Raw genomic sequence first — 12,983 nt, 5'->3', positions numbered from 1 at the left:
GGCCGCCGCCTGACACGCCCCCGCGTCCCGCGCCCATTGTCCCGTTTCAAACCCACGCCCGCCCCGTCAGCCGCTCGGCGCGCGCGGCCCGTCTGCAAGCGCCGCAGCCGGCGCCGGGAGGCGGAAGGGGCCCGATGGCGGCCTCGCGCGCATGCGCGGTGGCGGGACGCGATGGCGGGACGCATGCGCTGCTGAAGGCGGGCAGCTTCGGCCCCGCCCCGCTTCCTGCGCATGCGCGCTGCGCGGCGGCGGCGGGCGCGGGGGGGTGTCCGGCCCTAGGCGCTCGCTCCCCGGCAGCGGCGGCAGCAGCGGGACCGCGAGCGGGGAGTTCGTCTGTCGGCGGGAGCGGCTGGGGGAAGGGGCCGTCCCCGGCATGGGGCGCTGCTGGGGCCGCCCCCCTCGGCGGGCCTGGCGCGCCCCCGGCCTCTGCCTGCGGCGCCGCCCGCGGGGCCTGTAGTGGCGGAGGCGGCGCGCCTGTCCGTGGGGAGCGGCGGCATGAGGAGCCGCGTCGGGCGGCGGCAGTGAATGGGCGTCGCGGCGTGGCGGGGGGAGCCGGAGGCGCCGCCGCGATGTCTCAGGAGAAAATGGAGCTGGACCTGGAGCTGCCGGCGGGGAGCGCCGCGGCGCCGGGCGACGGGGGCGGCCTGAGGCGATCGAACAGCGCCCCCCTCATCCACGGGCTCAGGTGAGGGCGGCCCGGCTGGCCCGCGGCCCAGCACCGGCGGGGCCCGGCCCGGTGGCGCCTGCAACGGCGGGGAGGGGGCTCGGCAGCACCGGGCGCCGCCAGCGGGGCCCCTGAGGCCTCCGAGCGGGCCCGGCCCCGCCGCCGGCCGCGCTTCCTGCAGGCCCCTGCGCGGTGGCGGCCTCTGAAAGGTGTCGCTGGTTTCTGGGTCCCTCCTGGTGACCGCGGAGCCGCCGTGTGCCGTCGCCACGGGCCGGCAGCAGGGAAGCGCTTGCTGGGTCCTTCGCTGGAAGCGGCGCTTCTGGTGGAACAAAATGGATGTTTTTGGTGCCCTGCAGATGGGAACATGTAGCACAGCGCCGTGCAGCTTTATGTGAAGCACTCCTAAGAAAGTTCTTCACAAAACTTTTTTTTCTTTCCCCCATCAGTGACAGCTCGCAGGTTTTTCAACCTTACGTCTTGCGAACTCGCAGGAACAGTACAACAGTTATGAGCCGTCACAGCATGGTAAGGAATCTTAAGCATGTTTTGTTTACATCTAACGAGAAGTAATTGGGCTGGAGAAATGAAGTTAGACTTGATTTGTGTTTGCACCAAGCATCCTAGCCAGCTTCCTGGCTGCAGAATATGCATTTCTTTTCCACTGTGACTGCAACCTACAATGAAATAATACTGGTGTATTAATTGTATGTCCCCAAGAAGACAGCAGTAGCTGAGGCATGCGTGATTCCCCGTATTAAGTACAGGCTCAGAGTTAATTTAGACCTGCCTGTGTGTTGAAGAGAAAACTGCTGTTACAATTAAAAGCCATGAAAGGGTGTTTTAATTTGTTGTAAAAATGAAAGAGAGTTACAAGTCTTTGTTGATTTTTTTGATGGGGACGATCTCTTTTTTTTTTTTTTTCTTTTTTTTTTTTGCAAAGGCTGAACACTAGACATCAGAAAATCATTTAAAGAAGGGTAATTTGCTGGGTGATATTTTGCCCATTATCATATAAGTCTGGTAGTGTACAGTACTGCAGTTACTTCTCAAAAATGTTACATTTCTTTTTTCGAATCTTTCCCTGTCAACTGGAAGATCTATATGCTCTTTTCCACTAAAATTTTTCGTTCTCATCTGAGGGAAATAGCTTTTGTCAAAACCCGTGGAACTTAAAAGTCCTGAAATGCATTTCTGCTATGTATTTTATTCTGTTCAGAAAAAGCAAGATGACGTTTTAGTTCAAAATCTTCTGTTATGAGCTTTCTTAAAAATAAGAATCCAAAAGTTTGGAACTCAAATCAGTAGGTGTTACGGTAGGCACATGGGCATCCTGAGTGGAACCTGCTGGCCCACGTGGTGGTAAGCCAAAGTTCCAGAGGAATTAGATGTATAAAATTGTATGCAACTGAAAAATTGCAACAGTAAAGTTCTAGAGAATGTTGTTTAAGGCTGAGATGAAACACTGAGATTTCTCCTTTATAATAGCCAACTGGTTGAGTAAGTTAGTACAGGAGTTTGTCGTCTTACCCTGGGCAGCAGGGATTTGTATCGTATTCATAGTTTCCTTTGTAATACCTCACTTGTCAAAACGGCGTATATAGCTATTTGTGTATTTGAGGTGCTAAGCAGTATCTGCCTACAAGTGTGAGATCTGTGCCACTTGCTGAGCGAGAGAATGAATTTGTAAGTGGTAAAACAAGTCTTTTCTCTTGAAGGCCAGTGTTTTCTTTTTGCAACATTATTTGAGTCATCCATATGTAGTTGTACAGCTCATTTTTAATTCACTAAGAGTGCAGGTGGTGGTAAATAGGATGTGTGCAAGCCGTCGATGAGTGATTTAATCGTTGTGGCTGTCGCTTTTTTTCAGTTGTTGTCATCATCTCCTATTCGTATTCCTAGTAGCCGACTTCATCAGATCAGAAGGGTAAGTGTAATTTTTATCTGTATATTTAGTAACGGCATGAAAAGTATTATATAATATTGAAGTATTTACGTAATGGGAGTTTCTTTCCTATTGAGTCTTACAAGTACTAGAGGAAACAGTCTCTTTTAAGACTTAATTTCAACAAGGAAGTATCCTTGCAAGGGTTATTGTTGTTGTGTTTAAACTACCTTGTATTTGTGAAGTGTTGTTTCATTCAAGAGAAACAGTGAGCTGGCCTGGTAGCAGTCTTCTCTTTCTGGAGTGCTCCTACTGCTCATATTTAAATTCTAATGGCAAATTATTGAATCGTGAGTACCTGTGATGAATCAAATGTTATGGGAAGACTTACGACATGTATCTCCTGCAGGAGGAAGGAGTGGATTTAATGAACAGAGAAACAGCACATGAAAGGTGAGTGTTATTGAAACAAGATGATAAAATAGCCAGAGTTATCCTCTTTGCAGCTACTGATGGGATTTTTTGTGTTCTAGGGAAGTGCAAACAGCAATGCAGATAAGCCAGTCATGGGAGGAAAGCTTGAGCCTGGTAATCTCTTTATAGATGTTTCCTATTTAATTCTACTTTTACGCTCAACTGATGAGTTTAAGGGAAAGAGCAAAATTATACTGTGAAAATAATATAAGAAGAACTTAGTTCATCTGCTTTACCTATTTGTGCATTTGACCTGATGACTTCCCATTAGAAGGTTGTGCCTTGGATTCTAAGGTAATATCCCATGCCAGCATTAAGGTGGAAACCTTGTATTTACAGAGCGACAATGACTTGGACAAGTCTGAGAAATCTTCCTCCCCAAAGCGAATAGACTTCATTCCAGTTTCGCCTGCACCTTCGCCGACAAGAGGAATAGGAAAGGTAGGATAAGTGAAATGCCAAACGGAAAGAACATTTTAGACCAAGGTGAACGGTGAAGGTGTGTAACTTCACAAATTGTTTGATAGCTTTTAAAAAAAAACCACAACCAAACAACAAAAACCCTCCAACTCAAACCCACATTTTATTGATTTCTAAGAATCAGATGCTTACCATCTTAGAGCTGCAGAGTTTAAGCAGCGTGCCGGTTCTGTCACACTGAATGTTTTCGGTTGCTGCTCTTTGTGCGATGTTTGGATGGGTTAGGGTTCTGGTTCTAAGGGAAGCTGGAAGAGGTCATTAGAGTAATCAGATTTGGCTGTGATCTTCAGCTGCACGAGTGGGGGGATGCTGGGGAAGAAGCACCAAAATCAGAATGTGTTGTATGTGTAGAATAAGAGTGTAGGCAAAGACCAAAAGCTGCAAATCTGTGTGGTGAGGAAGATGAAAGTATGTCCATCGGTTATGGAAAGGAAGGCCTAAACTCACTGTGAAGGACTCGGGCGTGCTGAATTTGCAGTGAAGACTGATGGTTCGTGCTGGAAAAATGGAAGAGGTGGATCTTAGACAACATAAACTACTTTTTCCAGTAAGGACTGGAAAACTGAAATGTAGCACAGAGAAGATGGCACTGTGTTTAAAGATGGGCTGCTTGACCTTGTTTTCACTCACCCTCTTTGGTTGTTCTACTGTTTTTATTGCACGCCTCTACCAGTACTGATGCACGGAGCAGCCACGTACTAGTGCTGGGAAAATGTGTTCCTGGTGTAACACTGGTGCTGGCAGCTGGTCCTGTGCCTTTGGAATCACGACTATAAAGCAGTAGTAGATAACAAGACAGAAACATCTTTATGATTAGCTATGGGCATTCTTGGGCAAGGCTCAGATTCACTGCAGAGCCACAGAGCTAAATACTCTGTTCTACCCTGGAATATTGCATTCAATTTTCAGGTCAGATGTTTTTTGAGTAAACTCAACTTGTTTGTTTAATAAGCCCCTTGAAAGAAGTAATTCTTGAGGACTGTACTACTGCTTCTAAATATAACAGGAAGAACAGACACAACCGTCTTATTTAGAAAACAGTGTGTATTTCATTTTTAGCTTTCGTGTGGGTTTGAATTTTAGGTTAATCTGAGCATTATTGCATTAGCCAGGATATTTTTGCAAGTTAAGTTTTAATGCCTCTAAGATTGCATTTGATCATCTCTTCCTTACTCCATTATTAGCTTTTTTTTTAATTGGGGATGTTTTGTTTGGAGGGTGGGGGGAAGCCCTTGAGTATTTAAAAGGAAATTCTGAAGCATCGTAATGTAACTTTTTCTGCAGCAATGTTTTTCACCATCATTGCAAATGTTTGTGAGCAGTAATGGATTACCTCCAAGTCCTATTCCCAGTCCAACAAGGCGATTCTCCAAGTAAGTAGCATCTGCAAGTAACAGGTATAAATTTGCTTAAATTGTAATTCATCCAAAGGCTAGCACAAAGATTAGTTAAAACTGATGCTAAGGCATTAAAAGAGACTTTAGTCTTCTCTAGCTGAAGTATTGCCACATAAAAATGCTCTTAAAGTTCAGCCTTTGGCAATGGTAGCTTTAAGTGGGTGCGCTTAGAGGAGCCTGTGTCAACTAGACTTGGTAACTTGTGAGGAAATTCCTGGGTATTTCAAGTGAACTTTACTAACTTTGTCAGCATATCAATTTTGTGTAAATATCACACACAATTTAGAAATGAAGTGAGGATGTGATGCAATAAGGGAAGGAGAAGACCCTAGAAAATTGACTGCAACGTTGTGTGGCAGATAATCTTCTCTAATAGGCAGCACTTTGTTATCTATGTGTTTAGATTCTCTAGGCGTTCCGGCTGTGGAGGAATAGTTTTAAAGAACACTTCATATGATGTGGTTGTGTTGATTTGATGCTAGGTATGGTGGTGTTCAGAGTTGGAACCTTTACAGACCTGCCTGTCGGTGTTCTCTCTCTCTCTAGCAGGAGGAGTCAAAGCCCAATCAACTGTATCAGGCCCAGTGTTCTCGGCCCCATTAAAAGAAAAGGTATGTGCGTTTACATTATCAGGTGTTTTAATATGGATTTAGTTTTGCAGCTTGGATACATTTCTCTCTTTTCCATATTTTTTTTCTGTTCTGTAAATATAATGCCCTTGCATCCGCACTGAAGTGCAGTTTGCCAGTTGTAACTTAAAAGTACAATGTAAAGTAGGTAGTCTAAAACACAAGAATGAAGAACTTTAAAAGCAGCTACTGCTTGAAAGAGGCAAACTTTATTCCACAACAAATTAGATGTTACGAATATTCGTAAGCCCTGACATTCCTATGAGTACCACTGTACGGTGCGCACCCTTCAGATCATCTCAGGAATGTTGCTTATCATGCAGTATCTTCTAAACTTAGAACTGAATGTTTGTTTTTACTCTGAAAGTTCAGAAGGTGAGTGTTTAGAGAAATGGAGTAGATCAGTGCTCTTTCCTCCTGAAGGGGGAAACCTGCATTCTTTCCTGGAAGTATTTTGTGTTAAGAATATTCAAATTACATCTCAGAACAAGTCTCCATAGCAGAACTGTAAGATTGAGATATTTATAAGTGTACCTCTGGCTATGTTTATCCTTCCTGCATTTTTTTTTTTAACTGCACCAAAAGCATGTCCTTCTATTTTACAAGAATTATATTTAGCCTTCAAGAAAAGTTACTGTGTATTGGGTTTTTTAGGACTGCTTTTCCTATCAGATAAAGAATGTTGTCTAATTTATATCGAATTGACGGGGGGAGAGACAAGCTTTCTCATAGTGCCAGTTGTATCTTGGCTGTTATTTTCTATGAATTTTAGAGGCATTAAAATCGAACAAAAGTTTATCAGGCTCAGGGATCAGTAGGGAATAGATATTCATACTGTATTTTACTTTTAAACATTTTTCAGTAGACTTTACAAAGATAGTATTAAAAAGAGTGCAGGTAAAGGGTAGGCTTTCCTCACCCTATCCATGTGCGCATGTGGAGCATCTTTTACAAAGCGGAGGTGGGAGTTTCCCTTTTTTACTCAAAATATCAAGGAATTTTCAAAATGTTAGTTAATTTTAAAACATGTAATCCATTTAAGTGAACCTGATTTCTTTTCCTAAATACATAATCCTGTTATTATTCCCAATTTTAGCAGTAGCCTTATGGTTCGTATTCTACAGATGTGATATGGTAACAAATTGCCACCGTGATGTGTGGAGGGAAGAATATGATGTATTGAAGAACACTTCACTGCTGTAGGGAATTAATGCAGGGAGAGTATGCGATGTGTTGTGGTGGTGCAGATTTCTCTGTGACATTTCAGGTGGTAAAAGAGTTACCTAAGTTGGTGGTCTGGCTTTTCTTCATTTTTATATAAGACCAAGTATTCTATAAGCGTTTTTTGCCCATCGCTTGATAGAAGTTGTTATTCCTTCCCTTCAAAGAAGGGAATGTATCCTCATGGGTTAAAGGAAACAGGAAATTGGGGGGGGTTATCAGTCTTATATAAAATGAATGGTAGTATAATTCTCTTGCATAACATATTAATATGTACTGTTTTTGTATAATGCTTAACTTTCGTCTGCTCTTCAAACTGACACCACGACTGCTTTGAAGTGTAGGTAAAACACCAGACAATTTTTCACTTCATATGGTTTTGTTGCCAAACTAAAAATTAAAATATACTGTAGCTGAGAGGTTTGGGTTTTTTCCTCTAAGCTTGTTATTGGCAAGTTCGTGATATTTCCAATGTGTCTGTTTTACAGAAGCCATTAATGAGCTAGCTCATTCTCGGTGCAGATTATACTAACGAGATTACATGAATTCTCCCCATCATGTTTAATCTTTTAATGTCAGTAGATGATTACAGGTACAAAGATAGTCTGATCCATGATGAGTAAGTGGAAATGCCTACACATGCCAATTTTTTTTTATTCGGCTTTTCTGTCAGAGTGTACGTATGCATCAGAATTTGTTGTACGCAGGAGGGTGAAACTGAACCGAGCTGCTGCTCCTATTTTCATAATCACTACAAATTTTAATGTCCGTATTTTGGCTTATGTCAGTTGCCTCATTTCAAATGCTTACTTAAAATTAAGTCACAGTAATTAGTTTGCTTTAGATTATTTTGTCTGATTGTAGTCTAAATAGCAAGCGCCTTGTTTTGTGTCTTTAAGATCATTGTAGCCCCTCAGAAGCTGTTGAAGCATTAGTTAACGACAGACTGGATGGTTAAACAACAGCTAGCATCAAATTAATGTCTTACCCAAGTGTTTTGTTGGCTGAATTAGAGGACTTACAGTGTTACAGGTGCAACGTTGCTCTATTGTGGGACAAACCTCCTTCTTACAATAAACAAATATTGACTGGGCGTGCCAGAGACTCAAGTGAGTTTGATTATTTGCACTGTTTTCCTTAGGTGAAATGGAAACTGAAAGTCAGCCAAAGAGACTTTTTCAAGGAACGACCAACATGCTTTCTCCAGATGTTACACATCTGACAGATCTCAGTTCATGGTAAAATATTTTATGTGCCCTGAAATGCTGAAACAGGGAATGCGCGTTTATCACAAGCTTTCTTGTTTTGTTTTGTTTTTTCCAGAAAAATATTTTGTGTGTAGCTTGCATATGCGTATTCCGGGGAACTGTTCCTGTGGTAGTGTGGTGTGGCAATGTTCCTGCTCCTTTGATCAATTATTCCTCAGCAGACTCTAGCCTAGATTTTGTGTATCAAATTTTTTATCTTGAATATAACTGTTATAAATCCCTGTTGGTTCATAAGCAAAGTTACTTTGCCTCAAAGATGCTTCATCATTTTGCTATGTTGTAGGCAGTGGTCATATAGTATGTGCGTGAATAGTTCCTGCAGTTCATGTTGATACGTTCATGATCTTTAGTGTCTGTCTCCTTTCTGTATTGTGATCAGAAAAAGCTGAGTTCTTTTTTTGTCAAGAGTCAGATACAAAGTATTCTAAAATATCAACTCTGTATTATGATCATTTGAGTTTACCTACGGGCTTGAAAGTGCCTCAAAATATTTATTTTTTTTTTTTTGTGTTGCTTCCAGCTGAATTGCAAAAGCATCAATTTAACGTGCCCTCTGGAATCTTGTATCAAGACTTCAAAATCCAAACAGAGGAATTCCTTACTTAGAAGGGAAAAATGGGTTTCAAAATCTTGCTTTGTGCAGTGCAACATTAAAAAACATACGAGCTAATTAATGACATCTCTGCTGCATTGCTGATTAGATTCTTATTACTCCTTTCCTTTTAAGGTTTTATTCTTGTTAGTTTTCACCTCCTTTCTGTAACTGATTAAAATCAGAGTCATCATTTATTCTGCATGTTAAAAAAAAAATACAAATTCTGCTCCTCGTTCCCGTAAGGAGCATGAATATATATATAACATGCTACAGAAAACAAGGAGAATTCAGGGCTGCCAGTCTTGCAGAAAAGACTGAGTGGTAGTATAGGTCTCCTACATCTGTTCTACAAGGACAAAAGTATGTTAGGTTTCTACACAAAGCCATCGTGCCCGTCTTGCTAGATAACCTTTTTCTTTTTCCCCAGCCTGTCTTCAGATATTCTCGATGGGAGCAGCAGCAGTGTTGGCTCTTCCTCTGACTCACTGACTAAAGGCAGCATAACCACGGAGTCTCCCGTAACGTGCTCAAACTCGTGCTCTTCATTCATTTTGATGGATGATCTCTCACCGAAGTGACTTAAGTTCTGAGTCAGTGTCTGGCTGTGCTGTTCCCTTACTGTACGCTCGTACGGAGAAACGAACTCTGATCCTTGAACCATTAACACATGGATTATTCAAAGGAAAAATTATTGTAACTGTAATCCTTGGCGACTTTCCAGTGATTTTGATTTATCCATTTAATGGACATTGTAGACCACATTCATGTCTGGTTTTGCGAATTTATTTTTTAAACAAGATGTCTGCTCAGATTATACTAACTTTTTGCTTTCAGGAACTTGCATATACTTTTTGATTCCGAGAATAGGTATCTACCTATTAGTGTTGCAATTTTTAGGAAAATACTTCTATTATTATCGTGGTCACCGTCTAGGGAAATAATTTTGTTCGGAAGGATTTGAAAATACTAATTTATTCTCTGGCACTTCTACCATTGAGTAAAACTATTCTCCTTGGTTTGTTTCAGTCACTAGCCTCAAATTCTCTTACAGAAGGGAGGAAAAGAAAAATCGTTTCTTTTCTTAGTGCTGCTAGTTGTTTTTATTACAGAAGACCACAGTGGGTCTGGAAATCTCACTCTATTACATTAAAAAAAAAAAACCCAGACAACCCACAGCAAAATAACTCATGACTGGCACTTTTGCCATCAGTGAAGAAATAATACTCTGCAAACGTGATTAAAATAGCTGCATAGTTCTCTCCCCAGTTCCTTTATCCTGCAAATTGTATGAAATAAGGTCAATATTCAGCACGATTTGGCCAAGGAAAACGAATCCATGCCTCTATCTAAGACATACAGTGCAGATAACTAAGCTATTTAAACTACTGTGTAGGAGAACCACGTATGGCACCGTCGATGTCTCCTGTGGCATTGAGGTCATAGGGATTTTTGTGCCTTAGGGGACATTGTTACAGAATTACGGAATGTAAACCAGAGGGGTGGGTGGGAAAAGTCCTTTGTGTACAGCTTGTCTATAGAGTTGCTTACCAGAACCTGGCGTCGATGCTGCTTTCCGTAGTGTTCCTTTCCCAGGCGTGTGCTGCATTGCAGGGTGCCACGGGCAGCCCCAGCTCTGCTGGGAGACGGCAGCCGGAGTGACACCCTCCGCTGCACACAGCGGCGACGCCTTTGGTCGTGAGCAGGGCAGAGAGCGAAGCGAGCATTCGATTCCCAAGGAAAGACTTGAGAGGTTGGATTGAATACGAGCTCTGCAAATCGTTTGGTGAAGGAGTTAGAGTTGAGCTATGACTAGTCTTGATACAGTACCTTGGTCAGTCCGAGGTAAGACAATAGATATTTTACTTTTTAAAGACTTTAACGGGGCAAAATAAATCCGTTTGTAATCTACTGTGTTATGCTATTTATTATTTATAACTATGTAAAAAGTCTGTGGTGATGAATTATAGTATTTTTTTATGATTGAATAAGTTTTTTATGTTCAGTAATTGCTGGCTGGTTTGTATTTAATACGCAACGTTGTCTGCCAGAATCATAAGCTTCCATTTTTGAATGTTTGTAACATAAATGCTTTTGTTATCTAAAAGTACAACTTCTGATCTTTTTGAAAGAAAATAGCACTGAATTTAAAGTAAGATTATGTGCTTTACAAGTGAGCACAATCTCTGGCAATACTGTCTGGCTAAAAAGGGGAGGGGGAGAACCGTAGGGGTTGGTTTTTTTTTTTTTTTTTCCTGTTCTGAAGAAGCCGTTGAGTTTCCAGAAGACGTGTACATACCAGATTATTTTTAAAAGTGTTTCCACTAAATTGTAAGTAGTACCATAATGGGCCAACAGCGGCACTATTATTTGTAATATCATTTTCACCTGTGGAGCATTAGTTCCCCGCCTCAAATAAATGTGCATATTGTAAAATATTGTCCATTGGTGCCATTTTTAAATGAGCTCTACAGTATTGAATGTTAATTTTATTTGTGTATGCACAGTGCTATTTCTTGAATTTGATGTCTTAAACCGCTTAATTATTTTTTTATTCATGCTTGTATCTTCTCTGCCTTCTCGGTGCTAAAAGAAGGCTGCTTTTACATTTGCAAAAATATTGGTAAACAGTCTGTGATAAAATTCGACATGTTACCTGTGCCCCGGTTGCATTCTGCCGTGCTTTTCTTGGTACTGTCATTTGGAAATCCGAACAAGGGGTGGCAGAAGGGGGAAACCTATTGCATGCTTTCTTAAAACCCAGAAGAGCATAGCTATTGCTGATTTTTGGCTGACTTACCTGTACAAATTGATGTATTCCAGATTTGTTTGTTAGTGGAGAGTCTTATACAAGTGCTGGCCTTTGTAAACATTAGAATGTAAGCTTCATAAAGCAAACGCACAAATATTCACCCTTGTTACAGCTTTTTTCTTTTTTTTTTTTTTTTTTTTTTTTTAGTGTTCTGGCTAGTCTCTGCTCCTCAGAAGACATTGCTCTTTTACAAAATATATACATAGCACACGCACACACGGTGTCTGGCTCAGAATGAATGTGATTGTGTAACATAATAGGTCCCATTTAGGACCGTATTGTTTCACACCCGTAGCCATAAGACCGCTTGTTCATTTCAAAACTGTTTTCTAATACTCTTGACAGCTGATACCTGCGCTTACCTGCATGCGAGTTGCTGCCGCTTACAGAATCTGTTGGCGGCGTAAAGGCTAGTACGGCGTGCTCCCACTCAAACGGACTAAAAGTTGTGTTCCTGGATTTAGCTCTCGTCTGTAATGAGTGAGATACCAGTTTGGGGAAGAAGGCTGGTGCTGGTGGTCAGCTTTAATATATAACTATTGAGACTTAATAACTGGTTTTTATGACTTGAGTGGAGTTATTTGTGCTGAACTGCCATGATGAGTGGCTGAGAACTCCTGTCTTTCCTTCCCCTTTATTTTTTCCTTAAATAAGGAACCATAAATGCGTCTCTCTTGCTGAGAATCACCAGTGATGACTTGCCTTTAATGTTGTAACTGTTGAGGAGAAAGTTAAAATACCAGCCAAGACCAGCGTAATTCAAGCAGCGTTTTAGATGGCCTGTTTTTACTCTGTTAATTAGCAGTGTATTACGGTGTGGGTCTGCGTTCGGCTCATTGACTAGCACTGCCTTTAGGTCATAGCTGAAGCGCGCTGAATCCTCATTTCGTGGGCTTAAAATGCTGGAAGGGTTTTACCAATGGTTTAGAAAAATGTGCGTGTCAGCTGTGGAACTCTTTATGTTTTGATAATATCAAGTGTTCTGAATCAGGAAATGGATCACAGTGTGCATGTTTCATGCTCCTTCATTGAATTTCAAATTGGGGATCACGGGCCCAAAAGCCTGTATTTAAGGGGCTGTTTTTCTGACTGTATGTGATTAAATAACTTTCTCCTACAATGAAAGTAATTAAACTGTCAGTGGGTGAGGATGTAAATCTGAGTCCTGCAGACTTTATTGGAAAACTTACGCTTGAAATGCACAAAGCTATACTGTATAAAAACAGTAAAGTGGGGTTTTTATTAAAGTCATGATAAAAATAGAGTACTCATTTTAACAACTCAAAACGCTAAAAGCCATTTTAAATGTAAGGCTTCAGCTTGGCACGTTTCTCCAGCCAGAGCCACGTTGGGGGCTGTACGCGGAGGTGAGCTTGAGCAGGCTCGGGCGGGTTTGGAACTCCCGTGTTCTGGTGCACAAACACAATAGACTAGTCTTGGGAAATGATTTTTGTGCAAATATTCACATTCTTATCTCTAGGCCCTGCTAATAACGTTTGTGTGACAACAAAGATGAGAACTTGTTTTTCCTGGAGGAAATTCATGTGACTATAATCTTCCCGGT

At 41.8% G+C, this 12,983-nt stretch overlaps 1 protein-coding gene and 1 non-coding gene across 2 annotated transcripts; both read left to right on the top strand.

The window, feature by feature from the left end:
- The first annotated feature begins 247 nt into the window (after positions 1–247).
- PABIR2 (PABIR family member 2) lies at positions 248–11,519 on the top strand. Its single transcript, XM_054214753.1, has 10 exons — positions 248–685; positions 1,111–1,189; positions 2,532–2,588; positions 2,956–2,999; positions 3,080–3,134; positions 3,360–3,461; positions 4,785–4,873; positions 5,444–5,508; positions 7,889–7,985; positions 9,038–11,519. The coding sequence occupies exons 1-10, from the start codon at positions 570–572 to the stop codon at positions 9,186–9,188; spliced, it is 855 nt and encodes a 284-aa protein (XP_054070728.1). The 5' UTR covers positions 248–569; the 3' UTR covers positions 9,189–11,519.
- On the top strand, positions 8,807–8,953 carry LOC128915392 (small nucleolar RNA U109). The gene has a single exon (XR_008468631.1). It is a non-coding gene; the product is annotated as a small nucleolar RNA U109 (small nucleolar RNA).
- Positions 11,520–12,983: the final 1,464 nt, after the last annotated feature.

The sequence above is a fragment of the Rissa tridactyla genome, chromosome 9 (assembly GCF_028500815.1).
Source record: "Rissa tridactyla isolate bRisTri1 chromosome 9, bRisTri1.patW.cur.20221130, whole genome shotgun sequence".
In the NCBI taxonomy this organism is placed as follows: domain Eukaryota; kingdom Metazoa; phylum Chordata; class Aves; order Charadriiformes; family Laridae; genus Rissa; species Rissa tridactyla.
The sequence above is the reverse complement of the archived record's forward strand: the minus strand, read 5'-3'. Positions and strand labels throughout refer to the sequence as shown.

Bases quoted from the DNA above. Each gene is read 5' to 3' on its own strand.
- PABIR2 (XM_054214753.1), top strand. From the start codon at position 570: ATGTCTCAGGAGAAAATGGAGCTGGACCTGGAGCTGCCGGCGGGGAGC. The intron at 686-1,110 runs GTGAGGGCGGCC...TTCCCCCATCAG, and splicing joins CCCCTCATCCACGGGCTCAG to TGACAGCTCGCAGGTTTTTC. The intron at 1,190-2,531 runs GTAAGGAATCTT...GCTTTTTTTCAG, and splicing joins TTATGAGCCGTCACAGCATG to TTGTTGTCATCATCTCCTAT.